The sequence below is a fragment of the Tauraco erythrolophus genome, chromosome 1 (assembly GCF_009769465.1).
Source record: "Tauraco erythrolophus isolate bTauEry1 chromosome 1, bTauEry1.pri, whole genome shotgun sequence".
NCBI lineage: Eukaryota > Metazoa > Chordata > Aves > Musophagiformes > Musophagidae > Tauraco > Tauraco erythrolophus.
The window spans coordinates 126,039,329-126,065,577 of record NC_141465.1 but is presented as its reverse complement, the minus strand read 5'-3'; the positions used below and the strand labels follow the sequence as shown (position 1 = coordinate 126,065,577).

Sequence of the window (26,249 nt, the reverse complement as noted above, 5' to 3'; positions counted from 1 at the left end):
GTTCCTGAACTCATAATATCCTGGGAATTTTCAGAACTGAAACATAAATTGTTATTTAATATATTTGTAATTTGGATACATGCTTAGAAACTGGCTGTACCAGCTGCATGGACTGAAGGAAAGATGTGATTCTTCTTCACAGTATTCAGCTGAAGAAAATGGCTCTAACTGACTCTAGTAGCACGCAAGTTCATTTTACATGCCCTCTCCATGTACCTAGGTATCTTAAATAATCACTGGAAGGAGAGAGAATACACATACATGTCTTTGTTAAGACATATAAACTTAACATAGTAACTTTAATATAAAACAATTTTTTCTCCCATCCTGCTTCCATTGGAAATTCTTAATATTTCCACAAGATAATATTTCCTGCTTCACCACCACTATTTCCTAATTCACCACTGTCAAGTTTGGAAACGTGTAAACTAAGAAATGAAAGAGAAATGCTGGTTTTACAGTTTCTTAGAGAAGTTCATAGGGAGCAGTGGATTTTCCACCTCCCACTGTCTTCAAATCAAAGTGCCAAAATACTCCATTCTGTCCAAATTAAGGCACAAGAAGAGTTGGAGTGAATGCTGAGGTGTAATTATCTGAGCAAACCCATCAGAAAACTATAATATCAGATCATTTCAAAGGAATTAGGGTCATGCTAGAGCTGCAACACTGAGAAAACCTACATGGGACTTTGTGGCAAGCGTGACAGTAAAAAATCGGTCAACTTCAAAATAAAGCTGGAGCCCAGACCTGAGCTGCAGGTGCATACTCATTTCCAGTGCTGCTCATGTTTTCTGCATGCATACAGTGTTGCAGCCCAGCTCACAGAGTACGAGAATGAATGACAACGTGGTCCCAGCTCAGCAGTTCTGTAAGTGGTGGTTAAATCCTGCCTCACTTGCAGCTGCCTTGCCTTGCGAACGACCTCCACGCTCAGCCGGTTTACGTGATGATGGATGGTGTAGTGTACTGAAGGCAGAAGCACTGACTGTACTAAATATGAACAGTGCGTCATCCGTCCTTCTGCAGTCCTCTTCATCACCACTGGGGCATCGGCAGTTCCACATCATCCACCTTTTAGTCACTTTAGTGATTTCACTGGCCTATTGATTTTTTTCTGTGTTTGTGATGAATATGAGATTCTAATTTTTTCTCAAAATGGGAACGACCTTGTCAGCAGCCCTGTCTTGCCGACCACTGCTGCCTTCCAGGCTCTGCATTATCCTATGGTTATAGCCATGGCTAGTACCCACTTGTGTGGGTCCTCCCCCATTCCCTGCACAGCCAACCAGTATAGATGGTCTAGGAATGTGCAGGAAAACATAGGCATGTAGGCAGACAAAAAAATTGGCAGGAGTGGCCTTTATTTGGTTGCAAAGAGTTCTCTCCAGTGCACAGACCTCTCTGCTCTGTCCTCAGCAGTCCCTCACCTCCACGCACCTTCCCTGTGTTCCCTTGCCCCATTTTTGCAGTATGTACAAACAGCAAATGAATCAGGAGGGGCCCTCGGTGTCGGCTGAAGGTGAGGACCACAGAGTTGTGTGTGGTGAAAAGTCAGAGGTGAAGCACTTTGGATGGCCTTGCTAGAAATATGTCTCTTGGTTTTGTGGACACAGAGGCATCATGCTTCAGGGTTCACAGTCACAGAATGGTTGAGGTTAGATGGGACCTCTGGAAAGTCATTTTGTCCAACCACCCTGCTTAAGCAAGGACACCTACGGCAGATTGTCTAGGACTATGTCTAGATGGCTTTTGGATATCTCCAAGGAGGGAGGTATTCCCTGAGTGCTGTCCAGCATGGGCAACCAAGAGGCCCTCTGGGAATAACCAGAAACCTTCACTGTGGATACAGACAAAAGAATAACATCCTCAGCATGGCCTGGCAGAGCAGTGCAGAGAGGCAGCAAACCCACACTGATGCCTTCTCTGACTGCCAGTTCTTCCCAAGCTGGAAATAATTCAGAGAAGGATTAATGGCAGATGAGATTGCAGAAAGGGTAGTTTCAGGAAATAGTCTCCCATACCTAATAGAAGATTTCATAGCATTGAGTAATGCAACCTAGAAAAATAATGAGGAGTGTACTACTTCTTTCAAAGCATTTTCTTGCTTTTGTACATAGGATGCCTGGAGTTGTGTGTCCCAGCTTCTACAGGGCTTGTAGCCTCACAGCAGAACAGTCTGAGGTTTATTTGTCAGTTCAAATAAAAACCGTCCAACTAATTTGGGGATGGAGAGATTTGAATTATGACCTGGTTTTCTTTTCTTCCTTCTCTGTATTTGAAGCTTTGATATTTACATGAGTGCAAGGAAAAAAATGGCTGTTGAAAGCCTAATTCATGGAGCCAGGATAGCACTTGAGGCTCTTCCATATATAAGTTCATACAGCCAGGTTATACAGGTCAATTATGGTTTAATTTAGTTGTGTTTTTTTCAAGAGTTATATGGAGTTAAATATTATTGTATTATCCTATGCACAAATACAGTCATAGGCACAAATACAAACTGGGCACAGAGTGGGTTGAGAGTAGCCCTGAAGAGAAGGATTTGGGGGTGTTTATAAATGAGAAGCTCAACATGAGCCGGCAGTGCGCTCACACGGCCCAGAAGGCCAACCGCATCCTGGGATGTATCAAGAGAAGCGTGGTCAGCAGGTCAAGAGAGGTGATTCTCCCCCTCTACTCTGCTCTTGTCAGACCCCAGCTCGAATACTGCGTCCAGTTCTGGTGTTCCCACCATAAGAGAGACATAGATTTGTTGGAGCGTGTTCAGAGGAGGGCCACAAAGATGATCCAGGGACTGGAGCACCTCTGCTACGAGGACAGGTTGTGGGAGCTGGGATTGTTCAGCCTTGAAAAGAGAAGACTTCGGGAGGACCTAATAGCTGCCTTCCAATACCTGAAGGGAAACTACAGGAAGGCTGGGGAGGGACTTTTTACAAGAGTGTCGACTGATAGGACAAGGGGAAATGGGTTTAAGTTGAAGGAGAATGGATTTAGATTAGATCTTAGGAAGAAATTCTTCAGTACAAGGGTGGTAAGACTTTGGAATAGATTGCCCAGAGAGGTTGTGGATGCCTCCTCCCTGGAGGTGTTCAAGACCAGGTTGGACGGAGCCTTGAGTAGCCTGGTCTAGTTGAGAGGTGTCCCTGCCCATGACAGGGAGGTTGGATTAGATGATCTCTGAGGTCCCTTCTAGCCTATGCCATTCTATGATTCTATGATTCTATGATTATTCTCTCACACAACTGAGCTTGGGAGAGATTAAAGTGCTGCTAGGTGAGATTGCAGAAGTGTCAGAGCAGAGTGCAAGACAGTCGTAGTTTGATTAGAGAGCAGTTCTCTGAATTAGTAACAAAAGAATAGAAACACTGAAGTAGATATTGATTTTGGCATTTGCTGGCAAAGCCAGCATACAGCAAACCTTTACTTTACATGTTTGTTTATCTTGGGCAGGTCCCTTAAAATGGATTTAGAAACTTTGAGGCATTCAGGACCTGAAAATAAAGAAAACAAGGATTGAAACATGTATAAAAAGAATAACAGAGATAATAGGACAGGAGATTTACTAAAACCCAACAGCTATTAGGTAGATAACTTTGACAGTGATGCCAGCACTAGCTAGATGATATTTCTGGATATTGTCTTGAGTTTTTGTAAAATAAATATTACAAGATATTTTCCAGAGGATGGCTCATTCTCTTTAAAACATACATGGAGCTTCCTGTATCTTTACACACATCTTTACCTCACTGACTTTTAAAATAGTCCAGAGGTTAGCGCACTAATTCAGGGTATGGAAGACTTGAATAGTTTTTTCTGCAGTTATTCAAGACAGCACTGCATAAATAAGGGGTTATAGTTGAAGCAAGGTGTCCTTTCCACTGTCACTGAAGCTGTTTCAAAAAAAGGATTCAGACTTCTGTTCCATAAGGAGAGTGAGAGGGCAATTCCCCACATCCCCAATAGCCTGGCCAGTCTCGAGGACACCTATGGGCCTAAATTCACCCAGTGACTTGTTCAGGAGAAGACCTAGCTTTTGCCTTCTTAATAAAGGCAGAAACACTTCTAGGAATGCAGAGATAGAGCACATTGGGCCCCTGAAAAATTGCCAAATTAAAAGTAATAGTCAGGCTCTGTGGAGTTTAGACTAGCCAGGTGTTAGGAGGTGAATATGATAGAAAGCTTAGGTTTCCGCCTAAGCAAGCCCTACTTCATATTGCTTATTTTGCTTCCCGTGCCTGGGCACTCATAAGGCCTAATGCTCAAGCAGTCAGTCTGTATGACCCTGCTGTTGAATCTTTCAAAGGGACAGATTTTTAAGGCTGCAGATAGGTAGTCAGGGAAACTTAGTCACGCAACTTGCATTGAAATTATTAATGAGTACATGTGTATCAAGATGACTAAGAGCTAGTCTGTCTTCAGCAAGTAGAAGTCATCGAACCAGCCTCATTTCCTTCTGCAACAAGCAAAGAGGCCGTACAGAAAGAAATATTGTGGCTGGTATGACTTCGGTTTAGTGAGGTTTTTGATGTTGTACTGCATGATATTTTTATGAGCAAGCTAGGGAAATGTGGTCTACATGAAACTGTTATCAGGTAGTTTGTAATGACTGTTACTCTGGAGGGATAAGTTAAGAAAGGTACTGGGTGCAGCATTTCTCTTATTTTAATTCCTGAATGGATAAGTAGGCACAAGGTCTGTATTGCTACATGTCAGAAAGCAGAACGGAGCTGCAAGTACCCTGGATAGTGTCAAAGTCGTAGTTGTGGGATTTAGCAGCTGGAGCAGTAGTATGGAAAAATACAATGCAGGTCATCAAGACAAATGTGAAATCTCATGTTTAGATAAGAATAACTAAGGGCACCAGTGTTTTCTGAGTAATGACTGACTGTGCAGAGAAGCAGCTGTATTATGGTGAATCACAGGCTGAATGTATGTTTGCACTTTCATACTGATGTGAAAGGCAAATGCTTTAATGAGATGGGTAAACAAGAGTAATGCTGGAAAACAGAAGTAGTTCCTTCTGTTTACTTGGTGTTAGCGAATCCTGACCGGAAAGGCTTTGTCAAGTTTTGGGTACAGCACTTCCAGGAAGATGTGGGCTACCTGGAGATTTACAAGAGAGATCACAGGTCTGGAAAACATGTGCTACCAAGAAACATTAAAACAGTTGAGAGGGGATGCCAGGAAAAAGAGAACTGGAATGATAAAATATAACAGTCTTCAGATATCAGACAAGTAGCTCTGAGGAAGGAAATCAACCTTTGTTCTTTTTTTCCCCTCGTCTTTTATTATTTTTATTCAATCTCAGCAGAAAGTCAGAACAAGCTTTTTAGTTGTAAGAAAAATGAGGCAGTGGGGTGTGTTATCCAAGGAGGTTTTGCAAGTTCACAATCAAAGGATAGACCTGCGTTTGGGGATAAATTGCATCCATCCTTTCTTTGTGCAGGAATAAGTTAGATAACCTCACAAGATTCCTGCTATCTTTTCCTCTGTCTTTTATATTAACTTCTTTAATTTTTGAGGTTTCCAAGACTGTTAAGAACACGGAGGCAAAGAACTAGACAAGGAGAATTGTACCTCTTGGATTATGTTGACTGAATAAGCTCTGTATTTAGATTAAGTCACTGAAACATATATGTGTGTGTGTCCCCGTATATATATACATATATGTGTGTGTGTCCATCCATTCATGCATATATTTTTTTATATATATATCTGTACATGTGCATTCCCTTGCTTCAGGCTGCATTGCCCAATGTTGTCACCTGCAGTGTGCAACCCTAAATCAGATATATCCAAAACGGCCTCCCCCACTGTAGAAAAATAATCAAGTTTATGCCTGATGAGTAGGAGGAAGTGCACTCAGGTGCACTGACTGATAGAAACAAGTATTCAGTCATGTGCACCAGTACCGTGGGTTGTGTAAACCTCTGCTAGGAAAGAGAGGGAGAGTGGGACAACCATCCAGATCTCATCTTCTCACCAAAAAAAGACAACACGTGATCCAGCTGAAATGGAAAGCAGGGTTTTAGACACCCGTGAAAGGTATCGTGCCACTAGAATCTGATGCCTGCCATTTTTGTGGCATATTTCTTTCAATATTTCACTTTGGTAAGTGGTGGTTATCTTCAGCTCTGTCTCTGTGACCTGACCTTGCTTTCATCTCATGGTACCGTGACTCGTTGGAGCACCGATGTGAGTAAAGACCTTCAGGGTTAAACCCTCGTTTCCCCACGGAAAAGGGACAAAGCGGCGGAAGCCTGTCTCGGTAGCGGTGTTACGGATTGAACTTGGCCATCTTTTCTGCTTAAGTTGTAAAAAACACTTGAAATATCTTTCCCTATGGGGCTATATATTCTTCTACAGTTCAGCAAGGTACTTCTGGCAAGATTTCTCCCTTTCATCTCAAAATGATGGAGTAGAGTGTTATAAAATCTAGTTTAGTATTTGTCTTTTGTCTTGTTTACTGTGAATTAAGTTGTGAACTTTAAACTTCCAATAATTGGTGTAGTGGTTAACATTTGGGTAATCGGGAAAGGCCATAGGTATGTGCCAGCATTAATAGTCACACCATGAAAGACAGAGGCAAGAGGAAGCACAATAATCAGATATCGTGCTTGCAAATCACTGCTAAATTGATAAATAACTTTTTTTACGGCTCTCTTCCTGGACAGCTTTGTGTTTTACTTCTTGTTTGTTTATTTTTAATGCTTACCATTATTTTTCTTTCAATAAGTTTTCAAAATTATAACGATCAGATGACAAATTTAAGCATAATTTTCCAGAGATAAACAAGAACGAGTTGGCTAGCTATACTGGGGGAAACACATTAAATAATGAGTTCAGGGTGACATGTGAAAACGGAAAGGAGAAACAAACTATGTATGATCTTTAATACATGTAAATTTTAGTTTGTGTGTGATGCAGTTGGCAGGTAATGCCCACTGCAGAAACTCACTGTCATACGGGGATTGCGCCTGTTCTGTTAGTGCTCAGCCTTTTAATGGACATCAATCTGGATCAAACTGTTTTGTAACTTCACCATTTTCAATTGAGTTGCACAAGGAGAAAATTGATACTCCTGAATTATGAAAAGAAGTTATTTTATTTTCCTTGTGCTGTTTAAAGTAGTAATGACATAGAAGATGTTATTATGTGACATTCAGTGCATGCCCCTTTGTTTTAGTGCAGAAGAAAATAAGGAAAAAAAAAAGCTTGAAGGATGGCATTTGAGATTCTAGACAGCTGTATGTTGTACAGACTCTTCACAGCAGAGGTTTGGCAAAGGGCAATATTCCATCATATGCTAATACAAGTGTAAATAGAAAATCTTCTTGCTTATTCCTTTATTTAAAAAATGTATTGCAATCCTATTACAGTAATAGCAATTCCTGCAAAGCTTTCCATGTTCAAATAGCTTATGTTGATGATTGGCACCTTAGAAATCTGAGAAGTTTAAGTGAATAGGCACAATGTAGTTTGCAAACGTTAATCCCCCAACAGCTGTGGGCAAGCAATGTGGGAGGACTGCTCTCTTTACCAGTGCAGAAACCGTGGTGTTGGAGCAGTTGTGTTCTTTCCACAGAGAACATCTCCTTTAAAGTGACAGCAGAATCTACTGTCACCTCCATGGCAGGGATGCCATTGACACACACTGGTGGACGCTTCTCTCTCGGCAGATGGGAGTCCCTTGCCTAGAGCATTTGGGATTTCAGTTGAAATAACTGCCTATTTCAACTTTGCCTCACACCCATTTTCTTTCCAGCCTCGGGACAGGCAGTTGAGCAGAAAGTATCGATGTAATATAACACTTCTTTCAAAGTGCTGTTTCTTCCACAGCTTTTCACTGAGTTCATTTTCTTCCTGAGAAGCAAGTATTAAACTCCAGCCCCACAAAGCACTGTGGGAGGAGGTCAGCAGGCAGCTGAGTTCTGTATTTCACCTTCTATTCTGCTTCTGCATTCAGGTCAAAAGCCACCAAGAATTGGTGCCTGTGAGCATTCCAACTCAGGTCCTCTGCCCTGATCTTCTGTCTCTCTGTCTCTCTGTGCATAAAATGACACTTTCACCTGTAAGAGCCTTTCCTCCAGGTCCCATGGACAAAATAAGACTATTTTCATCATCAGAACAGGCTGGTACGGGATAAACCACATCCCTGAAACTTCTATATTCCTCTCATGTTTTCCAGGAAGGAAAAAAACCCACACTTGCCTTCAAGAAGTATCTCTCTCCATTTCTGCCTGAAAATCTCTTATATTAGAGTTAACAACCAGAATACCATAGTCTGTATCTCAACTGTCTTTATTGTAGGATCGCTAGAAATCACTTACCAAAAAATATTATTCATATTTTGTTAATAGGTGGGAATCTCCTTTAGGAAGTAGAATACAAGGAGACTGGTCTGATTATATATCAATCAGATTACAGTCACCAGAGTTATCAATTCTTGTATTTAACCTCACCCTGTGTGGTGCCACATGCACCACATTGTCTCTCCCCACCTCCCCTTGCAGGGTATTCTTGATGAAATTTTGGGGTGTTTCAAGACACAATTCATGGGTAGGCCATCTCCTTTCTAGCTCTTTATGCCTTGAAAGTGCATGGTATCTGAATCTGTTGTGCACAGTTATGCTGTTATGAGTATCAATGAGTATTTGTGCCAGAGAAAAACCCAGACTAGACCAAGGCTCTCCTGCAGTCACAGATACGTACGTGTGGAAGGTATGTGTAAGGCCCCTGCTTCAGAGAAGTGTTTAACTCTGTGTAGAAACTGGCAGACATCAAGAGAGCCCATTACAGTACTAAATAGATTTACAGATGAAACTCATGTGTAGGTTGGGTGTTCAACTGCGTGCTCTGAATCAGGCAAAATCCCCTTTTCCGCCATCCCCAGGGATGAACTTTAATTACTAGCTCATTAACTCTTCTGGTCAGATCTGTCCCTCTACGTAAGTGGAAGCTCAGTGAAGATTTCTCGCAGAAGAAGATCCTCCCCTGCTGGAAATGTAGACACAGTTCCAGCCATTCACCCTCAAAACTTCCACTTTGCAGAGGCTTTTACTCCTATTTCACATTTGTCAGTCTAGTTAGTTATCAGAGAATCATAGAATACTTTGAGTTAGAAAGGACTTTTAAAGGTCATCTAGTCCAATGTTCCTGCAGTACACAGGGACATCTTCAACTCGATCAGGTCGCCTAGAGCCCCGTCCAGCCTGACCCTGAATGTTTCCAGGGATGGGGCATCTACCACCTCTCTGGGCAACCTGTTCTAGTGTTTCACCACCATCATTACAGAAAAATTTCTGTGTTATGTCTAGTCTAAATCTACCCTCTTTTAGTTTAAAATCATTATCCCATGTTTCTTTTCACATTTGAGATGCCATGGTGAATAGAGAGGTTCTGCAGTGATTTGAAAAAAAAAAAACACCACCAAACAACAACAAAAAAAAGGTTCATTGCAATATTCCCATTTACAATTTTCCTTACTTTCAAGACATTTGAAAGTTTGAAATATACGCTGGTGTCTCAAGCACTGTGTAAAAACTTTATTCCCTGAAGAGGCCAAATAGTAATTCCTAACGCTCTCCGAGTAGGGACTGAGACTTTGTATTTGCTCCAGCTTTTATGTGCGTGTGACTGAAGAAGGAGTCTCCCAGCTCCCCCTTGTGTGGATGCTCTACTCCTGCTACGTCAAGCAGAAAACAACTGTGATTTGTGCTGCTTTTGATCAGACGTTTCTACAATGCGTCGCTGTTGGAAAGCAGAATAATACTGTCACAAATTTTAAATTAACAAAATATGCCTAGAAGGGATTGGTAGCTCTTGTTCGTCTGATTAATGTCAGGCTTGTAAAGTCTGTTCTCCAACAAAAAGGGCAGGAAGTGCTCGAGCGAGAGATGCTGAAAACAAAGACTCTCCATTTCAGCAGATCTTGGTGTTTCAGTTATAATCTCTCAGTGAAGCACCCAGGACCAGATCACAAAATCAACCAGCATCAAGGGAGTTGAATTAGATTGTATCTACGTTCACTTTTAATTAGATTTGAAATGGCTATCCCACTGTGGTGCAGCAAGCAACCAAGTCAGTACCTTCCCTTCAGGCCTTATTACTGACAACAAGCTTAGCATAGATCTGCATATTCAGCAGCCAGGTGGATAGGAGTTGTGTATTGGGAAATACAGGCAGGATTTGAAAAACACAGGGTATAATTTGTACAACTCAATTTTTACTCTCAAACTGGGGGAGTGGGGGACTTTCTTTTCTAAAACGTCCATATTCTGACAGGAGTTCTTTGATGCAGCTTTTGTGTAACAGGTGTTATCTTATGGTAATATTTTGCTGCTCAACAGTGGAATCAAGGCAGCACTGGTAGCAAGTACATTCTGTGCCACCTAATGTATTTTTATGGGTTTATTTTTCCCTTATGTACGTTTCTATTCCTTCAAGATGTGCTCTGAGACATTTCCAATTTCAGCATTCTGCCTGTCTCATCTAATTCAATTGTAAGCATTTCTGGGCAAGGATCATATCTGGATTCTGCTTTCAAGTGTCATTACACAGCAGTTCTGCAAAGTGATCTTTTATAAAAGTATCATGATGAGAGAAGGAACTTAACTTATCCATGGGGATATGACGTGAGAAGAGTGTGTGCTGATCTCCCAAGTCTTCAGCAATACTGTACCCACAGGCACTCCTACCTCCATGTGCTCCACCTCCACTGGAAATGGTCAATGTGATAGCAGATTTTGCTTAGGGTTTCCATTAGATGGGAGAAGGTTGTTGTTTTCTTTATTTCATTTTATCATTTTCATATCTGCATCTCTTTTAGGTGTGAACAGAAAAGTTACCTATTCCCTGGCAGACTCCGCAGATGGTTACTTCTCAGTTGACCGGTCATCAGGAATCATTATTTTGGAGCATCCACTTGACAGAGAGCTTCAGTCTTCCTATAACATCAGTGTAAAGGCCTCAGATCAGAGCATTGTGCTGACCTTGTCCTCGTTTGCCACCGTTACCATTACAGTGCTAGACATAAATGACAACCCCCCTGTGTTTGAAAGAAGAGATTATCTTGTTACAGTACCTGAAGACACCTCACCTGGCACTGAGGTGCTTTCTGTTTTTGCTACAAGCCAAGACATTGGTACTAATGCTGAGATTGCCTATCTCATCAGATCAGGAAATGAGAAAGGGAAGTTCAGGATTAACTCAAAAACAGGTTTGTAAAGTGGCTCTTACTTGTAATGCAAAATGAAAGTGTCAGAAAAATGTGAATGCTTTGGGGAAAGCTCTTGAACCAAAAAATTACCAAGGACAGAGAGTTGGAGCTTGTCAATGTGAAATTAGTTGCACAGTTAAAAACCAATTTTAGATTGGAGAGTGATGTAAATTATGGTCACACTCAACTGCTCCAGCTTGAGTGGAGAATACTTTTCTCCATTCATATGTTTGTCGAAGTCAATGTGGATGTGACAACCCATTAGCCAAACTGTGCAACCCCTACAGTTATGAACACTGTGATGTTTACCTGCTTACCAGCTGAGCAAAGCCTCAGCAGCCGGGACCTTAGCAAGCATCAGACAGTGCTATCAGGACCAAATAGGTGGCAGTCCCAATGTGTCAAGTGGTGACTGCCATTTACACAATCATATATATCTTCGCTGACTTAGGTTGCTCCTGATTTGTGTTATCTGACAGTTGACTTCAGCTGTAGTTTGAGTTTGGCTTTTTTTGGTTATACATCACAAATTTTAAAAACATACTGCTGCTTCTCTGTAAGAAATACTGAGAAAAGCTGCCTTAGTTGATCCAAATGGCTCATATTCTTTGAATTTCCATAGTGGGATATATTTTTATCCTTATTGAGGTTTTAATCCATCAACAGTAAGCTCTGATTCTTCTGTGCTTCCTGTAGTGGATCCCCTTATTCTCATAACATTCAGGATGACCAGCACAAATCTGCCACCAGAGCTTCAGAGCAAAACAATCTTGGTTTTGAAAGCTGAAGGTAACACTTGTTTGAGTGCAGCTGTAATAACCAGTAACCCAGAAAATCTTAAAATGATGCATTGTATCATTTATGATATTGTGTGTAAAAGTCTCTCTCCGCTCTGCAGAGGCCACTGCCTTACATGCAAGGGACTTAGCATAATTGTGTGTTGTCTGTTATCTTCATAACGTTGATTAGTGCCAACAAAATTTAAACATAAATACGCCTAGACAGCAATACTTAACTTTACATTTGACAATGAAGCCAAGGAGATAAATCAATAAAAACCCATAATGAAGCTTAATCACACAGGGGAAAAAAAATTTTAAAAAACCCACCACCACTATTTATTATTCATTAATGTGTGACAGCTCCATTATTATCGGTTTAGAGGCAGGAGCTCAGTTTCCAGACAGCCGGGTGCTGATGTAGCATGCCTGATCAGGGCTTGAAAATAATGCCCTTCACACTATTTATCAGTGGGAATTCTCTGCTAGCCACTTGGAAGCTTCTCTTCAGGGCTTCTGCCTCCAGCAAGTCATGCTGAAAGGTAGGATTCATTTGGAGAGAGCCCAGACGAGATTAAGAAGAATGATCTGAGGTCTATAAAATGTGGCTTACCAGGAAAGACTGAAGGAATAGAGGCTACTTCAGCCAGAAAAGAGAAGACATGCTGTTAGTATTCAAGCTTGTAAAAAGTATCTACGAAGAGGAGGGGAATAAACTGTTTTCTATGCCCACTCATGAGAAAAGAAGTTGTGAATGGGTTTAAATTGCATTTGGATTAAATAGCATTTGGATTATTTTGGTTAAATGATAGGAAGAAGTTCCTCACTGTAATGATTGTGGAGTACTGAAATGCATTTCCTAAGAAGGTTAGGAAACTAATGTTGTCGGAAGTTTATAAGAACATTAGAGATGAGTACCTTCTAGAATTATTAGGTTGAGCTGACCTGTGTTGGGCAGCAGTTGGACTAAATGACCTTTAAGCCCCATACATCCCTGCTCCTGATGGGTCTATATTGAAAAGGATTTAGCTTGCCAAGTTTAAGGATTTGCTTTTCAGCCTTTCCTGGCGTGCCCAGTGTTACCACCTTCAAGGCATCACTAGTAATCTGTGCACAACTCACTCTCCTCCTCTTGTACGGGTTATGGGTACATGGGAAACTAGTGAAGGACTTGCATAAAAAGCGTTTCTGTCCTAGACAGGGTCTGGGGACACAGAGCGAGTCCTTAGTTTTGATTGTCTGGTGAGGGAACCCAAAATCTGTAAATCTAGTTGAGTGGGGAAGTTCCTGTTTAGTTACATAAATTATCAATAGACAACTGATTTCTCAAAGGTATTCATCCCCCATTCATTTGTATTTAATTCATGAGAAGTTACTTACATGGGAATGAATTTCTGTTGAGTTGTCAGGGCTGATTTCCAAAGTCGGCATCCAGTTCTCCCACAGGCTCTGTGCATGAGCCCTGGCAAATGGATGGATATGGCCCCCACTTCTCTGTCTACAGTACTGGTATAATAAAAGCTGTTTTCATGAGGAACCATTCATTGCTTCATGCCTTGTGAAGGTCCTTTCTGCAGAGGCAACCCAAGTGCAATGGGCATCATTCTTTAATCAAACAACAGCAGTAGAAACCTGACCAAATATTTTTATTGGATTGGGCAGTGTTACAGTTAGAACAACATGTTTTGTACGTGTGCCATGGTGATAAATAGTGTGCTGTACTGTTTACTACAGTCAAATCCCTTAGTCCATAGCATTATTTGTTTTTCACTGACTGTTGACATTCCCTCCCTTGCTTCGAAGGAGCGATTTCCATTTTTGAAGCTTTGGATTATGAATCGTGTAAGGATTTCTACTTAGTAGTGGAAGCAAAAGACGGAGGTACTCCAGCCCTGAGCGCCGTTACAACTGTGAACGTAAACGTGACAGATGTTAATGACAATGCCCCGAAATTCAGCCAGGTGGTCTACAGCGCAGTCATCAGCGAGGACGCTGCCGTCGGCGATTCGGTGATAATGGTGAGTGAGGCCGTGGGCACCAGTTAGGCAGGATGGAGCCCTCTGCCACATGACCTTTAATAAAATACTGCTGCACTGGTTGATAAAGATAGCTACTGCATCTTGAATCACCCAAACTGTTCTCTAGCCAGTACTCTGTGTCTGCTACTGCTTTTGAGGCTGCTGCCAGTTTCCCCCACAAGAAAGCAGTAGTAGTAGTGACTGTTTCCTTTTAACCTCAATATGCTGTCAAAGAGCAATGTCATGTTTAAGACATTGCATTTCATGAGTCAGCTAGAAACAAGTGGGAATTACCAGAAAGGCAGAATTCAACTTTTCAGTGAAATACATAGTATTTGTGTAGTCTGGCATGCAGTGTGCCATACCCAGACCTCACAATACTCCCATCTTGGAACTTGTGCACCCAGAAAGAAAGTATTATTTGGAACATGAAGATTAAAATATTGCATATGTTTTAAAGCTAAAATTGTGAAAAGGTCTAAGGGGAGCCTCCTATCAAAAACTGATTGGTTTGATGCTTGGCTTGTGCTGTAGAGGTGTGCAGTTCAGATGCAACTAGTCTGATGGAATACGAAGTCTTACTTTTTGGGATGTTGAGCAATTAATGTATCACACAGATGGTTTAATATTTGTTTTGCTAATTTTCACTCTTCTCTCAAAAAAGTTGATAGCGGAAGATCTGGACAGTCCTTCCAATGGCCAGATTCATTTTTCCATAGTGAATGGGGATCGAGACAATGAATTTTCGGTTGATCCTGTTTTGGGACTCGTGAAGGTTAAAAAGAAATTGGATAGAGAAAGGGTAAGACGTGGGATTTCTTAACTTACAATGACTTACAGATGTGTATTGATCTCAAGTCTACTGCGAACTTGTTTTGAAGAAGCTTCAAGTGGGCAATGATCAGCCTAAGATGCTCCAGCACGTCTTTCTGATGTTGTTCCACTTCTTCCCATCCCAGCCCTATCCCCAATCCTATCTACAAGCCAACTGCTCTGCTAGCATTCCCATCCTGCACCAACACAGCAGCTGAAGCCAGATTGGGGAAAAAAGCAACCCTGGATTTCTCCTGTGGTGCCACCGGCAGCTGTTGCTGTGTTAATGAGCTGCCTCCTCTCTCCTGTGCGTGCAAGCACACACGTGCAGCGGTGTGTGCAACGGAGTGATTACAACATACTCCAGATTGTGGCACCAAGCACCGAGCTGAGACCTCAGCCATTAATTAGCGCTCTGCAAAACATGTCACAGGGGAGGTGATGTTATGAAGTGGCCAGGCTGTACGAAAAGTGAAAGAGTGCTTCATTAAACAAGATTCTGCTGCTTTGTTTGCTCACTAGATTATTCATTCAGGGTGATTTATCACCATTTTGCCATAGCTAGCAATTAGCAGCTTTGGGAAAAAACAAACAAATACAGTTGCTTGCACTACTAGCAGAGCAGGAGTGTGCTACATGGCTTCAAAAGTCTTGCAACACATAAAGCAAGCCATGCCTCCTGCCTCCGAGCAATGCATCCACTAAACTGGGGAAGCTGATTGCTGTCCCCAGAATATGGACTCAGCTGGAAAATCTCTCTATTGGAAGCAGGGCTACTGCTTAAAACAGTGGCAAATATCCTTTCTGTGTTATCACAAAGGCAGGATTAAATTGTCAGCATTTGGTGGCAGAATGACTTTATCACAGACTGTCGAGGACAGAGAGGTAACAATGGCTGTGCACTTTACAAATTCTCTGTAATATATTTCTCTTAAACGGCACAAGCTTCATTTATTCATATGATTTTATTTAGTTTCTAAAGTCTAGTCATATACATTTGCATTCAGACGCACACATTCACCCTTACCCACTTGTGCATGTTTAATGCCAGCTTGGTTAGGTGTGCATTTTCCAAAGTTTCCCTCTGTTAAAATAAGCTGTGATATTGGCTTTTTCTTTGTTTCCTTGGAGCGTTTCCTAGACACAGGTGTTTCTGACCCCTTCAGGGAAATGATACATGATGCCCCATCTGCTGTAGATCCCCAAAGGCAGTTCTGGCTCCCAGGTTTCAGTGGTTTAAGGAAACTCATTTCCAGACCTGTAATCGCATAGAAACCGTGACTTTTGCCATCTACCTTTCTGGGATACATGGAAATCATAGAATCATAGAATTTCTAGGTTGGAAAAGACCTTAGAGATCATCCAGTCCAACCGTCCCTAATCCCCCATTAAACCATGTCCCTAAGCAGTACATCCACCCTTTTCTTAAACACATCCAGGGATGGGGACTCAACCACCTCCCTGGGCAGCCTATTCCAGTGGCTGACAACCCTTTCAGAGAATAAATTCTTTCTAACATCCAACCTGAACCTCCCCTGACTAAGCTTATACCCATTTCCTCTTGTCCTGTCACCCATCACTAATGTAAAGAGCTCTTCCCCCACTTCCCCACCATCCCTTCTCAAGTATTTGTAGGCTGTAATCAGGTCTCCCCTCAGCCTCCTCTTCTTTAGGCTAAATAGCCCCAATTCCCTCAGCTGCTCCTCATAAGTTTTATTTTCCAGCCCCTTCACCAGTTTATGAAATGAAAGCAAATGCACACAAAATTTGGGAAAGACACTACGAAATCATTGATCTTGACTTTTAGCTAACAGTAGAAATTACAGCTCAAAAGTGGAAAAAAATCTTAAATTCTCTGCCTCAGTTTCTTGACTTTCAGGATTCTTCCTCTCTCCTTTGCCACTATACCCCCACCAAATCACAGTCTTCCTCCTCCCTACACCTCCCAAAAAACTGTTTCCTTTATCTTTAGGGTGTTCTCACATCCCAGAAGAGCCCCCTTGTTTTGTACTCTTAGCCTGTACCTCCCTCCTACCCAAATGGCTTTTATTTTTCAAATGGCTTTGGATTTCCTCCCACTCCAAAAAAGCACCTTTAACATTTCTTCATTCCTGTCTGCAGGGACGTGTTTTTTTCCCTTTCCAGCCCCACACTGAGAGACTGGAGCGGGGTGTTTTATCTGGCACACGTTTTGCCCTTTGCCCACTCCCCCGTAGCAGGATTCACGGGCAGACGTGCCAGCAGCTCTCCCCAGGGAGCGTGGAGTGATATACAGTGAAAAGCAGTCATAAGACCTAAGGAGGCTGACATAAGGATGCAGTTCATGAAACCAAATTGTCATCCCTAAGCCGTGCGTAGACAGAGCTTTTGCAAATTGTCACATATGCTCACACCTCAGGCATGGGCACATATGTGCGTAGAGGGCCCACGGGTGATGCACTGAACTGCCCACACCGTGCTGAGTAGTTTGTGGCTGTTGCAAACAAGTATGCTCAAAAAAGCCTTTTCTTCTACTGAATGGTGGATAATATCCTGTTGCTACAGAGACTGTGTTGTCCCTAGTAATCCCAAATCTTTTCCAGTGTGTTTAAGTCAACTGACTGTGAACTTTTTCTTGGTTCTCCATCACCATGTTAGAAACACTGTGTGTCAAATTGAGGTTGGCTCTAATAAGCAATTTATATAATATCCTGGAAACCAACTGTGAGATAAATAGAATCAGGTCACATATCCCAGCTGACCCCTAGGAGAGCTGGAAATGCTAGCTTCAATAGTATGTCTGAGTTTGAATATTATCCATCGTTTATTTTTTGTCTGCCCCTTTGTTTCAGGAATGCATCATCTGATACAGTTATTTTAATGCAGTGAAGCTGTTATCTTTATTGATAGCCTTATAAAACAAGTTGGGACACAGTGTGGCAATAAACAGGATAATGTTATAATAAGGGCAGGGAAGGTAATGAGGCCAAACAGCTTAGAATATGGTAGGTGGTACATTGGATGTAAAGAACATGAGTTAAAATTTAGGACCGCTTTCACAATGATTTAATGTTTCTACCTTTTCGCAGATATCTGGTTATTCATTAGTTATCCAGGCAAGAGACAGCGGTACCCCTCCTTTGTCTTCATCTGTGACAGTCAACGTGGACATTTCTGATGTGAACGACAATAGCCCTGTATTTACTCCAGCTAACTATACAGCTGTAATTCAAGTAAGTTTATCCTGCACATTCAAAACTTCTCTGACTTTTAAAATACAAAAGCATTTGGTTTCAGTTAAGTAGCTTTTGATGATTTATCTGCCAAAGATGTATCAAGCGATCTTATTTAAAGGAAAACATATACACATCTTTCTTAAGTCTTTGGTAAGTTTCTGTTTGGTGAGGCTCTTTAACCTCAGCATCTGTCACACATTTTCCCATTCACCTCTGCTGCGCCAGAAATTGTGCTCTGGCCTCAAAACATCTGAGCTGGGATGAGCTTGCACTTCTTTGCAGCTTGCTCAGGGTGTGAGTCTTAGTAGTTGTCAGTCACACAGTGGTCAGGCAGAGCTCATCAGTCTCTGGAGATGTGGTGGATAGCTCCATCTCGGCTACTGGTCCATGGGGCATAAGCAGTGCCAGATAAATGCTGCTTGTGAAATGCCATCTTGGGCAAAGAGCATTCAGTTGAATATTCTTGATAGCAATATGTGGTGTTTTATGATTGTGATATGTATAATTTTAATCCTTTTCTTTATACACTGTGTAAATGTGTAAAGGAAAATAAACCAGTGGGCACAAGCATTTTGCAGCTGGTAGTGACAGACAAAGACTCTTTTCACAATGGCCCCCCTTTTACCTTCACCATCCTCACTGGCAATGAAGAGGAGGAGTTTACGCTGGACCCTCACGGCGTCTTGAGATCTGCAGTCATCTTCAAACACATGGTGGCAACCGAATATGTGCTCTGCGTGCAGGTACGGCTTAATTTTTGCATCTGCACAGAAACAAAAACCCTCATAGTGGTGGGTCACCTGTACATTGGCTGTATGGGTTGGTTTTAATTGACTGTATTCTGTGAGCAAATACCATGCATTCCAGTGTACAAGTGCACAATATGGTATATTCCCTTTGATGTTCTTAAACCTAATTTCACGTAAATATAAATAGGTAGCCAGCCACCTTTCCAATTTCCTCTGCATGAAATGGATTTTCTGAGCAGCGGCCTTTATGATTTAAGATTTTCATCTTTTTTTTTTTTTCTGTAGCTAAGCGAGGAAAATAAGCAAAAATGCATTATATACATATAAATACGCCACAGAACGAGTGACAGCAAAATATTGTCCTAGGAAGGAAAATCACTTCTGCTTTTAAGTCATAAATTTAATCATAAATTTTTGGAAGCCTACCATGAATTCATGAAATCACATTTCCAAGGTCAACTTAGCTTTTAAATAATGTTAAAATAAGACATGCAATAGAAGTCTAGCTCAAACTTAGCTTTAGAGTCTTTGTTGAGGAACTTTGTAAACAGGGTAATTCTGATTACAAAAAACCTGTAAATCCAAAAGTAATTTGTCCACATTTCTCAGGCCTGCCGGAGAAAATGTAGTAGGGTTCAGTAAATATGCAAGTTTAGGGAATGAACTACACCTCTTTATTGAAATTGGACATGGTCCTGTAATCTAAGTCTGAAATCCAGGCTTCCTCTTCTTCCTTTACCATAGTTGAATTCTCTAAATACAGCCTGTCTGCGGCTTTACAAGCACATTTAATGCTGTTTGTAGCAGTAGCATCCTCAGTTAGTTGCAATTCAAAGAATAGAAACTCTGATGCTAATTGACAGTTCAAATCAAAGTAACGTTCTACAAGTTTGCCGTTTAATATTCCTGCAACCAATTTTTTGAGCCTTGTAGGAAAGTAAAAACCTCACCTTTCCTTCTTACCATGCCTTCACCCTAAAATATCCTGCTTTTAAGGCAATTTGCTAGCCAAAGTTCCAGTATAGCCAAAATTGGGCGTGAGAATTAAATTTAGGCAGCATCTTCTAGCTATATAGATTCAAGTATGCCATATAAATGAAAGATTAGACCACAATGTCTGAGATACACCAACACGTTCAGAAAACCACACTATTGGATTGTGGAGGCCTAATTTCTCCAAGTATTATTTTCTTCAGCAATTTCTGCAGTGAAAACGTTTTTATAGTTTCCTGTTGTGTGTAGATCATAGAAATATTTCTTTCCAGTCATATATGCCAGAGTGCTGCTTTCTCCTTCCCACCATCGGGTTTGTCTTCTCTGTTAACATTTATTTAAAAAAGTGACATTAAAACTGAAAGTAGAATGGGATGTAATCTCTGTACATGTATGCGTGTATGTGTGTGCACACATGCATAAAATCTTTTCTTAAATACTCCACCCAGCCCTTTTAGGAGTGAGGAGTGTCTTAGAGTTACTAATCCTTTCCTAGTTGCCACCCTGCCTTATTTTTTTTCTTCAGTTTGTAAATTTTCCTTCGTATGTCCACATACAAAGATCTTTGAATGTGTGCTACATTTCTGCCCAGTGGTAGTGTAGTCTTCTGTCCTTTGCTGGAGCAAATAAATGTGTGGAGCAGTATATCTTAATAGTGACTTCAATGAAACATTTTTCTTAGTGCAGGAAAGGACACTGATTCAAGTTTGCACACCTTTCTGTCAAGATGGCCTTGGGTTTGTTGTCATACTTGTTCTTTTACTCTCTATAAAAAAAGTGCAAATGATGCTATTGTACATGCTCTGGATCATACAGTCATCTGTCCAAGTGCAGTGCTGCTCTCGTATATTTTCATTAGTAACAGCACAAGCACCCTATTTCATTGTTGGAGGGTGATAAATTTTATTTATTTCAAGCATGTTTCTTGACTGCTTCAGGTGAAGTAGTACAGAGTGCCATAGAAAAACTCTGAACTCTCACATCCACACAAACTAAGCAGGGTCTGAAACGCTTTGGACCACACCAAGCAACACAGAAATTGATGCTGGTATTTCACTGGGCTTCAGTCTCTTTTCCAGGGTAGAAGTGAGCCCAAACTTCATTTGATGCAGAATATACCACATTGTATTGGCTCTGTTGTGAAGAGGACAAGTGATAGCTGTGGGATCCTGGGAACATTTCAGTTTGAGTAATGAGACATTCTGCTGACACATTTCTCTCTGCGATCCACTTAGATGAGATATCTGTGCTTCCCTAAAGAGTTTGTAAGTTTCACTGCTAGAAATGGCTGAGATGTTTCTTTACATATGTATTTTGCAAGTGCATTTGGGAAGTTCTTTTGAGAGGTCAGAATTACTGTTGCTGTGAAAATATATATAGCAAGAAGTTACGGTTGTTGGCTGTGTTAGATTGTGTGTTTTAATTTGGTTTATCATCTTCTCTATTTTTTTTTTTTAAATTGCATTAGGCAAAGGACTCTGGGAAGCCTCAGCAGGTTTCCCACACCTACGTTCAGGTGAGGGTTATTGAAGAGAGCATTCACAAACCGACTGCCATTCCGCTGGAGATTTTCATTGTCACCATGGAAGATGATTTTCCTGGGGGAGTCATTGGGAAAATTCATGCCACAGATCAGGATGTGTATGATGTCCTCACATATACACTGAAATCAGAGCAGAAAAGTTTGTTCAAGGTCAACAGCCATGATGGGAAGATCATTGCCCTCGGAGGGCTGGATAATGGCAAGTATGTCCTGAACGTCTCTGTCAGCGATGGCCGGTTCCAAGTACCCATCGATGTTGTGGTCCACGTTGAGCAATTGCTACAAGAAATGCTGCAGAACACAGTCACCATCCGTTTTGAGAACGTGTCCCCAGAAGACTTTGTGGGCCTTCACATGCACGGGTTCAGACGTACCTTGCGAAACGCAGTGCTCTCCCAAAAACAAGACAGCCTGCACGTCATCAGTATTCAGCCGGTGGCAGGCAGCAATCAGCTTGACATGCTGTTTGCGGTTCAGATGCACAACGGTGGTTTCTATAAGCCTGCCTATTTGATTCAGAAGCTTACCAATGCAAGGAGACACTTGGAAAATGTGATCCGTATTTCTGCTATCTTGGAGAAGAATTGCTCTGGACTGGATTGTCAGGAGCAACACTGTGAGCAAAGTCTGTCTATTGATTCGCATTCCCTGATGACCTATAGCACGGCACGAATTAGTTTTGTGTGCCCCCGCTTTTACCGGAATGTGCGCTGCATGTGCAATGGTGAGTGCTGCTCCCTCTTCCCCTCCCATCTTTACACATTATGCAATAGGATCGTTTTTATTCCTCTGATGCAGATTAGAAGGGGCATTTCAATTCGGTCCGTTAAAGCACGACTGGCTGATGTATTGTGGGAATTGATTTCTCAGGCTCAGGAAGAATTGTTCATGTTTACTGATGTAAATGGAAGTTGATGAACTTTGGCCTTTTACAACAAAGAATGCTTTCCTGGAGGCTCGGTAATCAGAGTCATCAACCAGCTTCCAGGGGAGGGGAACGAAGGGGAGAGGGAGGGAGAGGAGAGGGAGGGTTGTGGTTTCCCACCTCCTCGGTGCCACCACTGGAATAAACCTGGACTGTGACCATAGCAGAACAGCCTGCTCTGCAGCGATGCACCAGCAGTCTCCGAGGAAAAGGACCCCTGACCTAAGCCGTGCAGGTGGAAAGGCCTTTTCCAGTCCCATTTTTACAGAGAGGCATGGATAACAATGAAGTATTTTAAGTAACTGCAAGCAAGCACTATTCTTGACCTTTAATGCTACAGTAGGTGACAGAGTGGAGTTTTGGCTGGGCTTCAGACTACTCCATGTTTTGGCAGACATTTCACATGTGCGTATATGACAAATAGACTTGAGAGCTCGTCTTCCTTATGGTTCTGTGCTTGGAGTATAAAACCTCAAGCAGTTATAATAATAGTTCTGTTACTTTTGTTTGCCAGGCTATTTGTTCCTCATTCCACTTCTTTTAAGAGCAAAGAAAAAAGCTGCTGTAAAATCAATACATCTAAGTCTCCTTCATCTTAAGCACACGTGCAGACATACGCACCCAGAGCCGGACGAGAATTCAGCAGCCATGTCTCTCAATAACCAACCTTTGTTTCTGCAGCAGTCAGCAGGACTTTGTGTCTTGCCATCGACTTCAGCGGGGGTGGAAATAGGCATAAATTGCATAAAGCTTAACCAGAAGTCATTGTCACCAGCAGCACGTGAATAATAATACCATAGAAGTTCAGTTCTGTAAAAATATCAACGTTCTATATCTGAGGAGGTATTTTCATGTACGTTCAAGAGCAGACCAGCCAATTTTTAAGTAATAGCATTTTAAGATTCAAACAGATGTATCTATTATAACAATAGGCGGCGTTTTGTTGCACATGAAAGGCTCTGAAATAAAGGATTTTCACAGGTTTAAAAGGCACAATGCTGCAATATCCTCCAGATGAGTCTAGGAGCCAGTGCAGGGACACTGTCTGCAAAACATTTTTATATTCTCTAAGTCATAGCTTTGTCTCATTCTCATACCAAGAAATCACAAATTCTCATCTCCATGGGGACAGTGGTAGCCCTCACGGTCAGAAATTGGCTTCCTGGCAGCCAAAATTTTCACTGTTTAGAATTTCAATTCACTACTTATTGAAGTCAATAATGATGTATTATTCCTTTCAGATACTAGTAATAAGTGGATCTGCCTCATAATCCTTTAGCTTAGCTCCAAAAGAAAGACTTTGCCATGCGGTACAGTTCTAATCCAACAACTCTCTTCCTTTTTTCTCCCTGCACAGCAAGTTTGCACTGGAAGCACAAAAATTCAGCTGGGAAAGCAATTTCCAAATTTTTCTGTCGTATACCAGTCAATCCTCAAAATGCCTGGTGAGCTGTCAGAAAGACAGTGTGGTTCTGCACAGACTGTCTGTGGTCCCAAGCTTCTGGATCACTTATCATGGCCTCAAAGACTGTTGTATGGGAACAGTTGTAACAGGCAGATTGTCCTGGTCCAGATGGAAAGCTGGAAGGGTTCCCACAGCTCCCATTTTAGCTACTATATGCTGATTTCCCATGGGTGATCCAAAAGACTTGGGGTGCGGTTGTGCATCTCCGGTCCACCATCCAGCCTGTAACTAAAAAGTGTCCAGAGCTGCTGATTTAAGCGTAGCTACCAAAGAGGTGAAAGCCTTGGTGCCTATTACTTGTACAGAGATAAGAGATCATGGTGGGAAGTGAAAAAAATCCATGCCTTGCCCTTCTCCACATTAGTTAATGCTGCACCCTCTTCTACTGTTTTTAATTAAAGGAGCCACAAGAAATGTCTTGGTATTTAGGTAAATACAGAGACAAACACTGTGTTTTATCACATAGGAAGTAACACAGGGTATGTTAATTAGAGAACATACGTATAGTTTTGCTATCATGAAGGCTAAACACTAGGCCCAGTAAAAGAGGTAGAAAAATGCAAATACTTCTTTGATCAGTAGTTCTTGTACATGCACATAAATGCAGCAAGTCAGGAAGAAGAGTACAAAATACTAGAAAAAAAATTTTCACTTATTTAACAAGAACGCATTAGCAATATATTACCAGTATAATAAAAGTATTGTACTTGTCTTGTTACTAGGATGGTTTCATGATCCAGTCCAGTAAATATTAATAGTTTGAATTATGACAAAGCTATTAAAATATTGCATGTATTTCCAGAGATCTGATTCGGTTATGACCCAGAAAGCTTGAGTTTGAACTAATTCACTCATTCTTGAAATATGTATCGTACTTGGAGTGTTTTTCCCACTGGCAGATGTCACAGATATGCACAATTTATGCATGCCAGCTGTGCATAACTTACCTAGACTACCTTTCTGAGCAAACAGAGTTATCTAACATGAAAAGGCAGGGAGATGGTAAAGCAGGCAGTGGGTGAGCTTCAGAGGTTCAGCAGCTCAGCTCTGGAAGGATAAGTTCGAAAGTTCAGGCGCATCAATCTCAGCCTTTAAAATCAATAGAATTGAACTAGAGAGTTTTCCAATAACAGACTGTCTCCTTAGATTTCTGGCTCATCTGCTTGTGTTTGTATGAAAAATATCCTAACAAACCGGACTTGTTTCATTGTGGCTATAGGGGCTATGCAGTTGCCAGTCTCCCATCACATGACGTGAGGTATGCAAACATCTGTCAGTGCTTGTGGGAAATAAAGATAGGAGGACCGGAATAAATATATTCATGTAAAATAGTTCTCGTGACATTCTCATTTTTCAGAAGCAAAAATCTATTCCGTGTTTTTATTTTTTCATGATGCAAAGTAATTCTTTTGTGTTGAGACAGAGATACAGGGAAGAAGCAGGTTTCGTTGGGACGACTTTGCTGCAGAGTTGTTCTGCATTATAATCTTACAAAAGTGATGTTACATTAATATGTTTGTGGGAGAGGGCTGGATTGAAATAATCTTGACAAATGTGGATATATATCTACATCTCAGCTGGTCACTCCAGGCCCCATTTGCAGACAGTGGAAAGAATGAGGTATTTTTAATGATGTGATACATCTCTCCCTAGATGTCTAAAATCAGTCAAATGAATCATGCCCTAAAGTTAGATGAGATGAATTCCGTTTCAAGTGCTTAATACGATTCCAGCTTAATAGTTTGAAAGAATTTTTCTGATAGACCCAGAAGTGTTCAGCAAAAGTGCAGACACTCGCATCCACTTTATTTAATCAAGTGAATAGCAGTCTTGGACCACTTTCTCATGAAACCAGGCAATTCAGACTTTATGGATCCACTTCTAGCATTTTGTGAAAGTTCTGACAAAAGGAAATCATGGACTGTGATGATCTGCCATTAGTATAGGATCTAATCTTCAGAGGTGGTTTGTGTCCTCAGCTCCACATAGCACACGCTGCCTCTTAAAGAATCCTGCGTGTTTTGCAGGACTGGGCACCACACACAATTCCTGTGCGTACAACACAGCTTTTCCCATTTTCAGGAAGCACATGCGTAGTATTGAGCCTTGAGTGGTCCTGGCAAGGTAGCCAGGAAGATTGCAAAAGAAGGTGTCCTGTCTGTGCTTGGGAACAACGAACTGCGGATAAATTTGATAGATTTGATGTGCCTGTAGTCCTTTTAACATTGCACTTGATTAAGGAGAGCTGTTTCTCCCTGTGAATATCCCCCATTTTAAGGCCCACCCTGAGAATTCACAATATCTTGTATAAAACATGGAAGAGCTGACGCATGAAGTGGAGACATGACTGTAGAATCGGGGTGAGTGGAAATTGCTGTCTGTCACGTAAGGCGTCTGAAGGGAAGCTGTGATCAAGAAGTGGATGGAAGAGGTCAAAATGACTCAGATCTTCTGAAACTGGGAGACAGTCTGATTCACTAGGACACACTGTATGACACAGAGTTTTGCAGGGGCACTTGACTGACTGAAAC

At 41.5% G+C, this 26,249-nt stretch overlaps 1 protein-coding gene across 2 annotated transcripts in view; it reads left to right on the top strand.

The window, feature by feature from the left end:
- The window catches only part of FAT3 (FAT atypical cadherin 3), a 335,564-nt gene that overhangs the window by 272,358 nt on the left and 36,957 nt on the right, over positions 1 to 26,249 (top strand). For both annotated transcript variants that reach the window (XM_086614215.1, XM_086614212.1), the window contains exons 13-18: positions 10,829 to 11,218; positions 13,801 to 14,015; positions 14,680 to 14,817; positions 17,897 to 18,040; positions 18,589 to 18,786; positions 21,254 to 22,052. In XM_086614215.1, the coding sequence (XP_086470341.1) occupies positions 10,829 to 11,218; positions 13,801 to 14,015; positions 14,680 to 14,817; positions 17,897 to 18,040; positions 18,589 to 18,786; positions 21,254 to 22,052 (1,884 nt within the window). The remainder of the gene's footprint in view (positions 1 to 10,828; positions 11,219 to 13,800; positions 14,016 to 14,679; positions 14,818 to 17,896; positions 18,041 to 18,588; positions 18,787 to 21,253; positions 22,053 to 26,249) is intronic.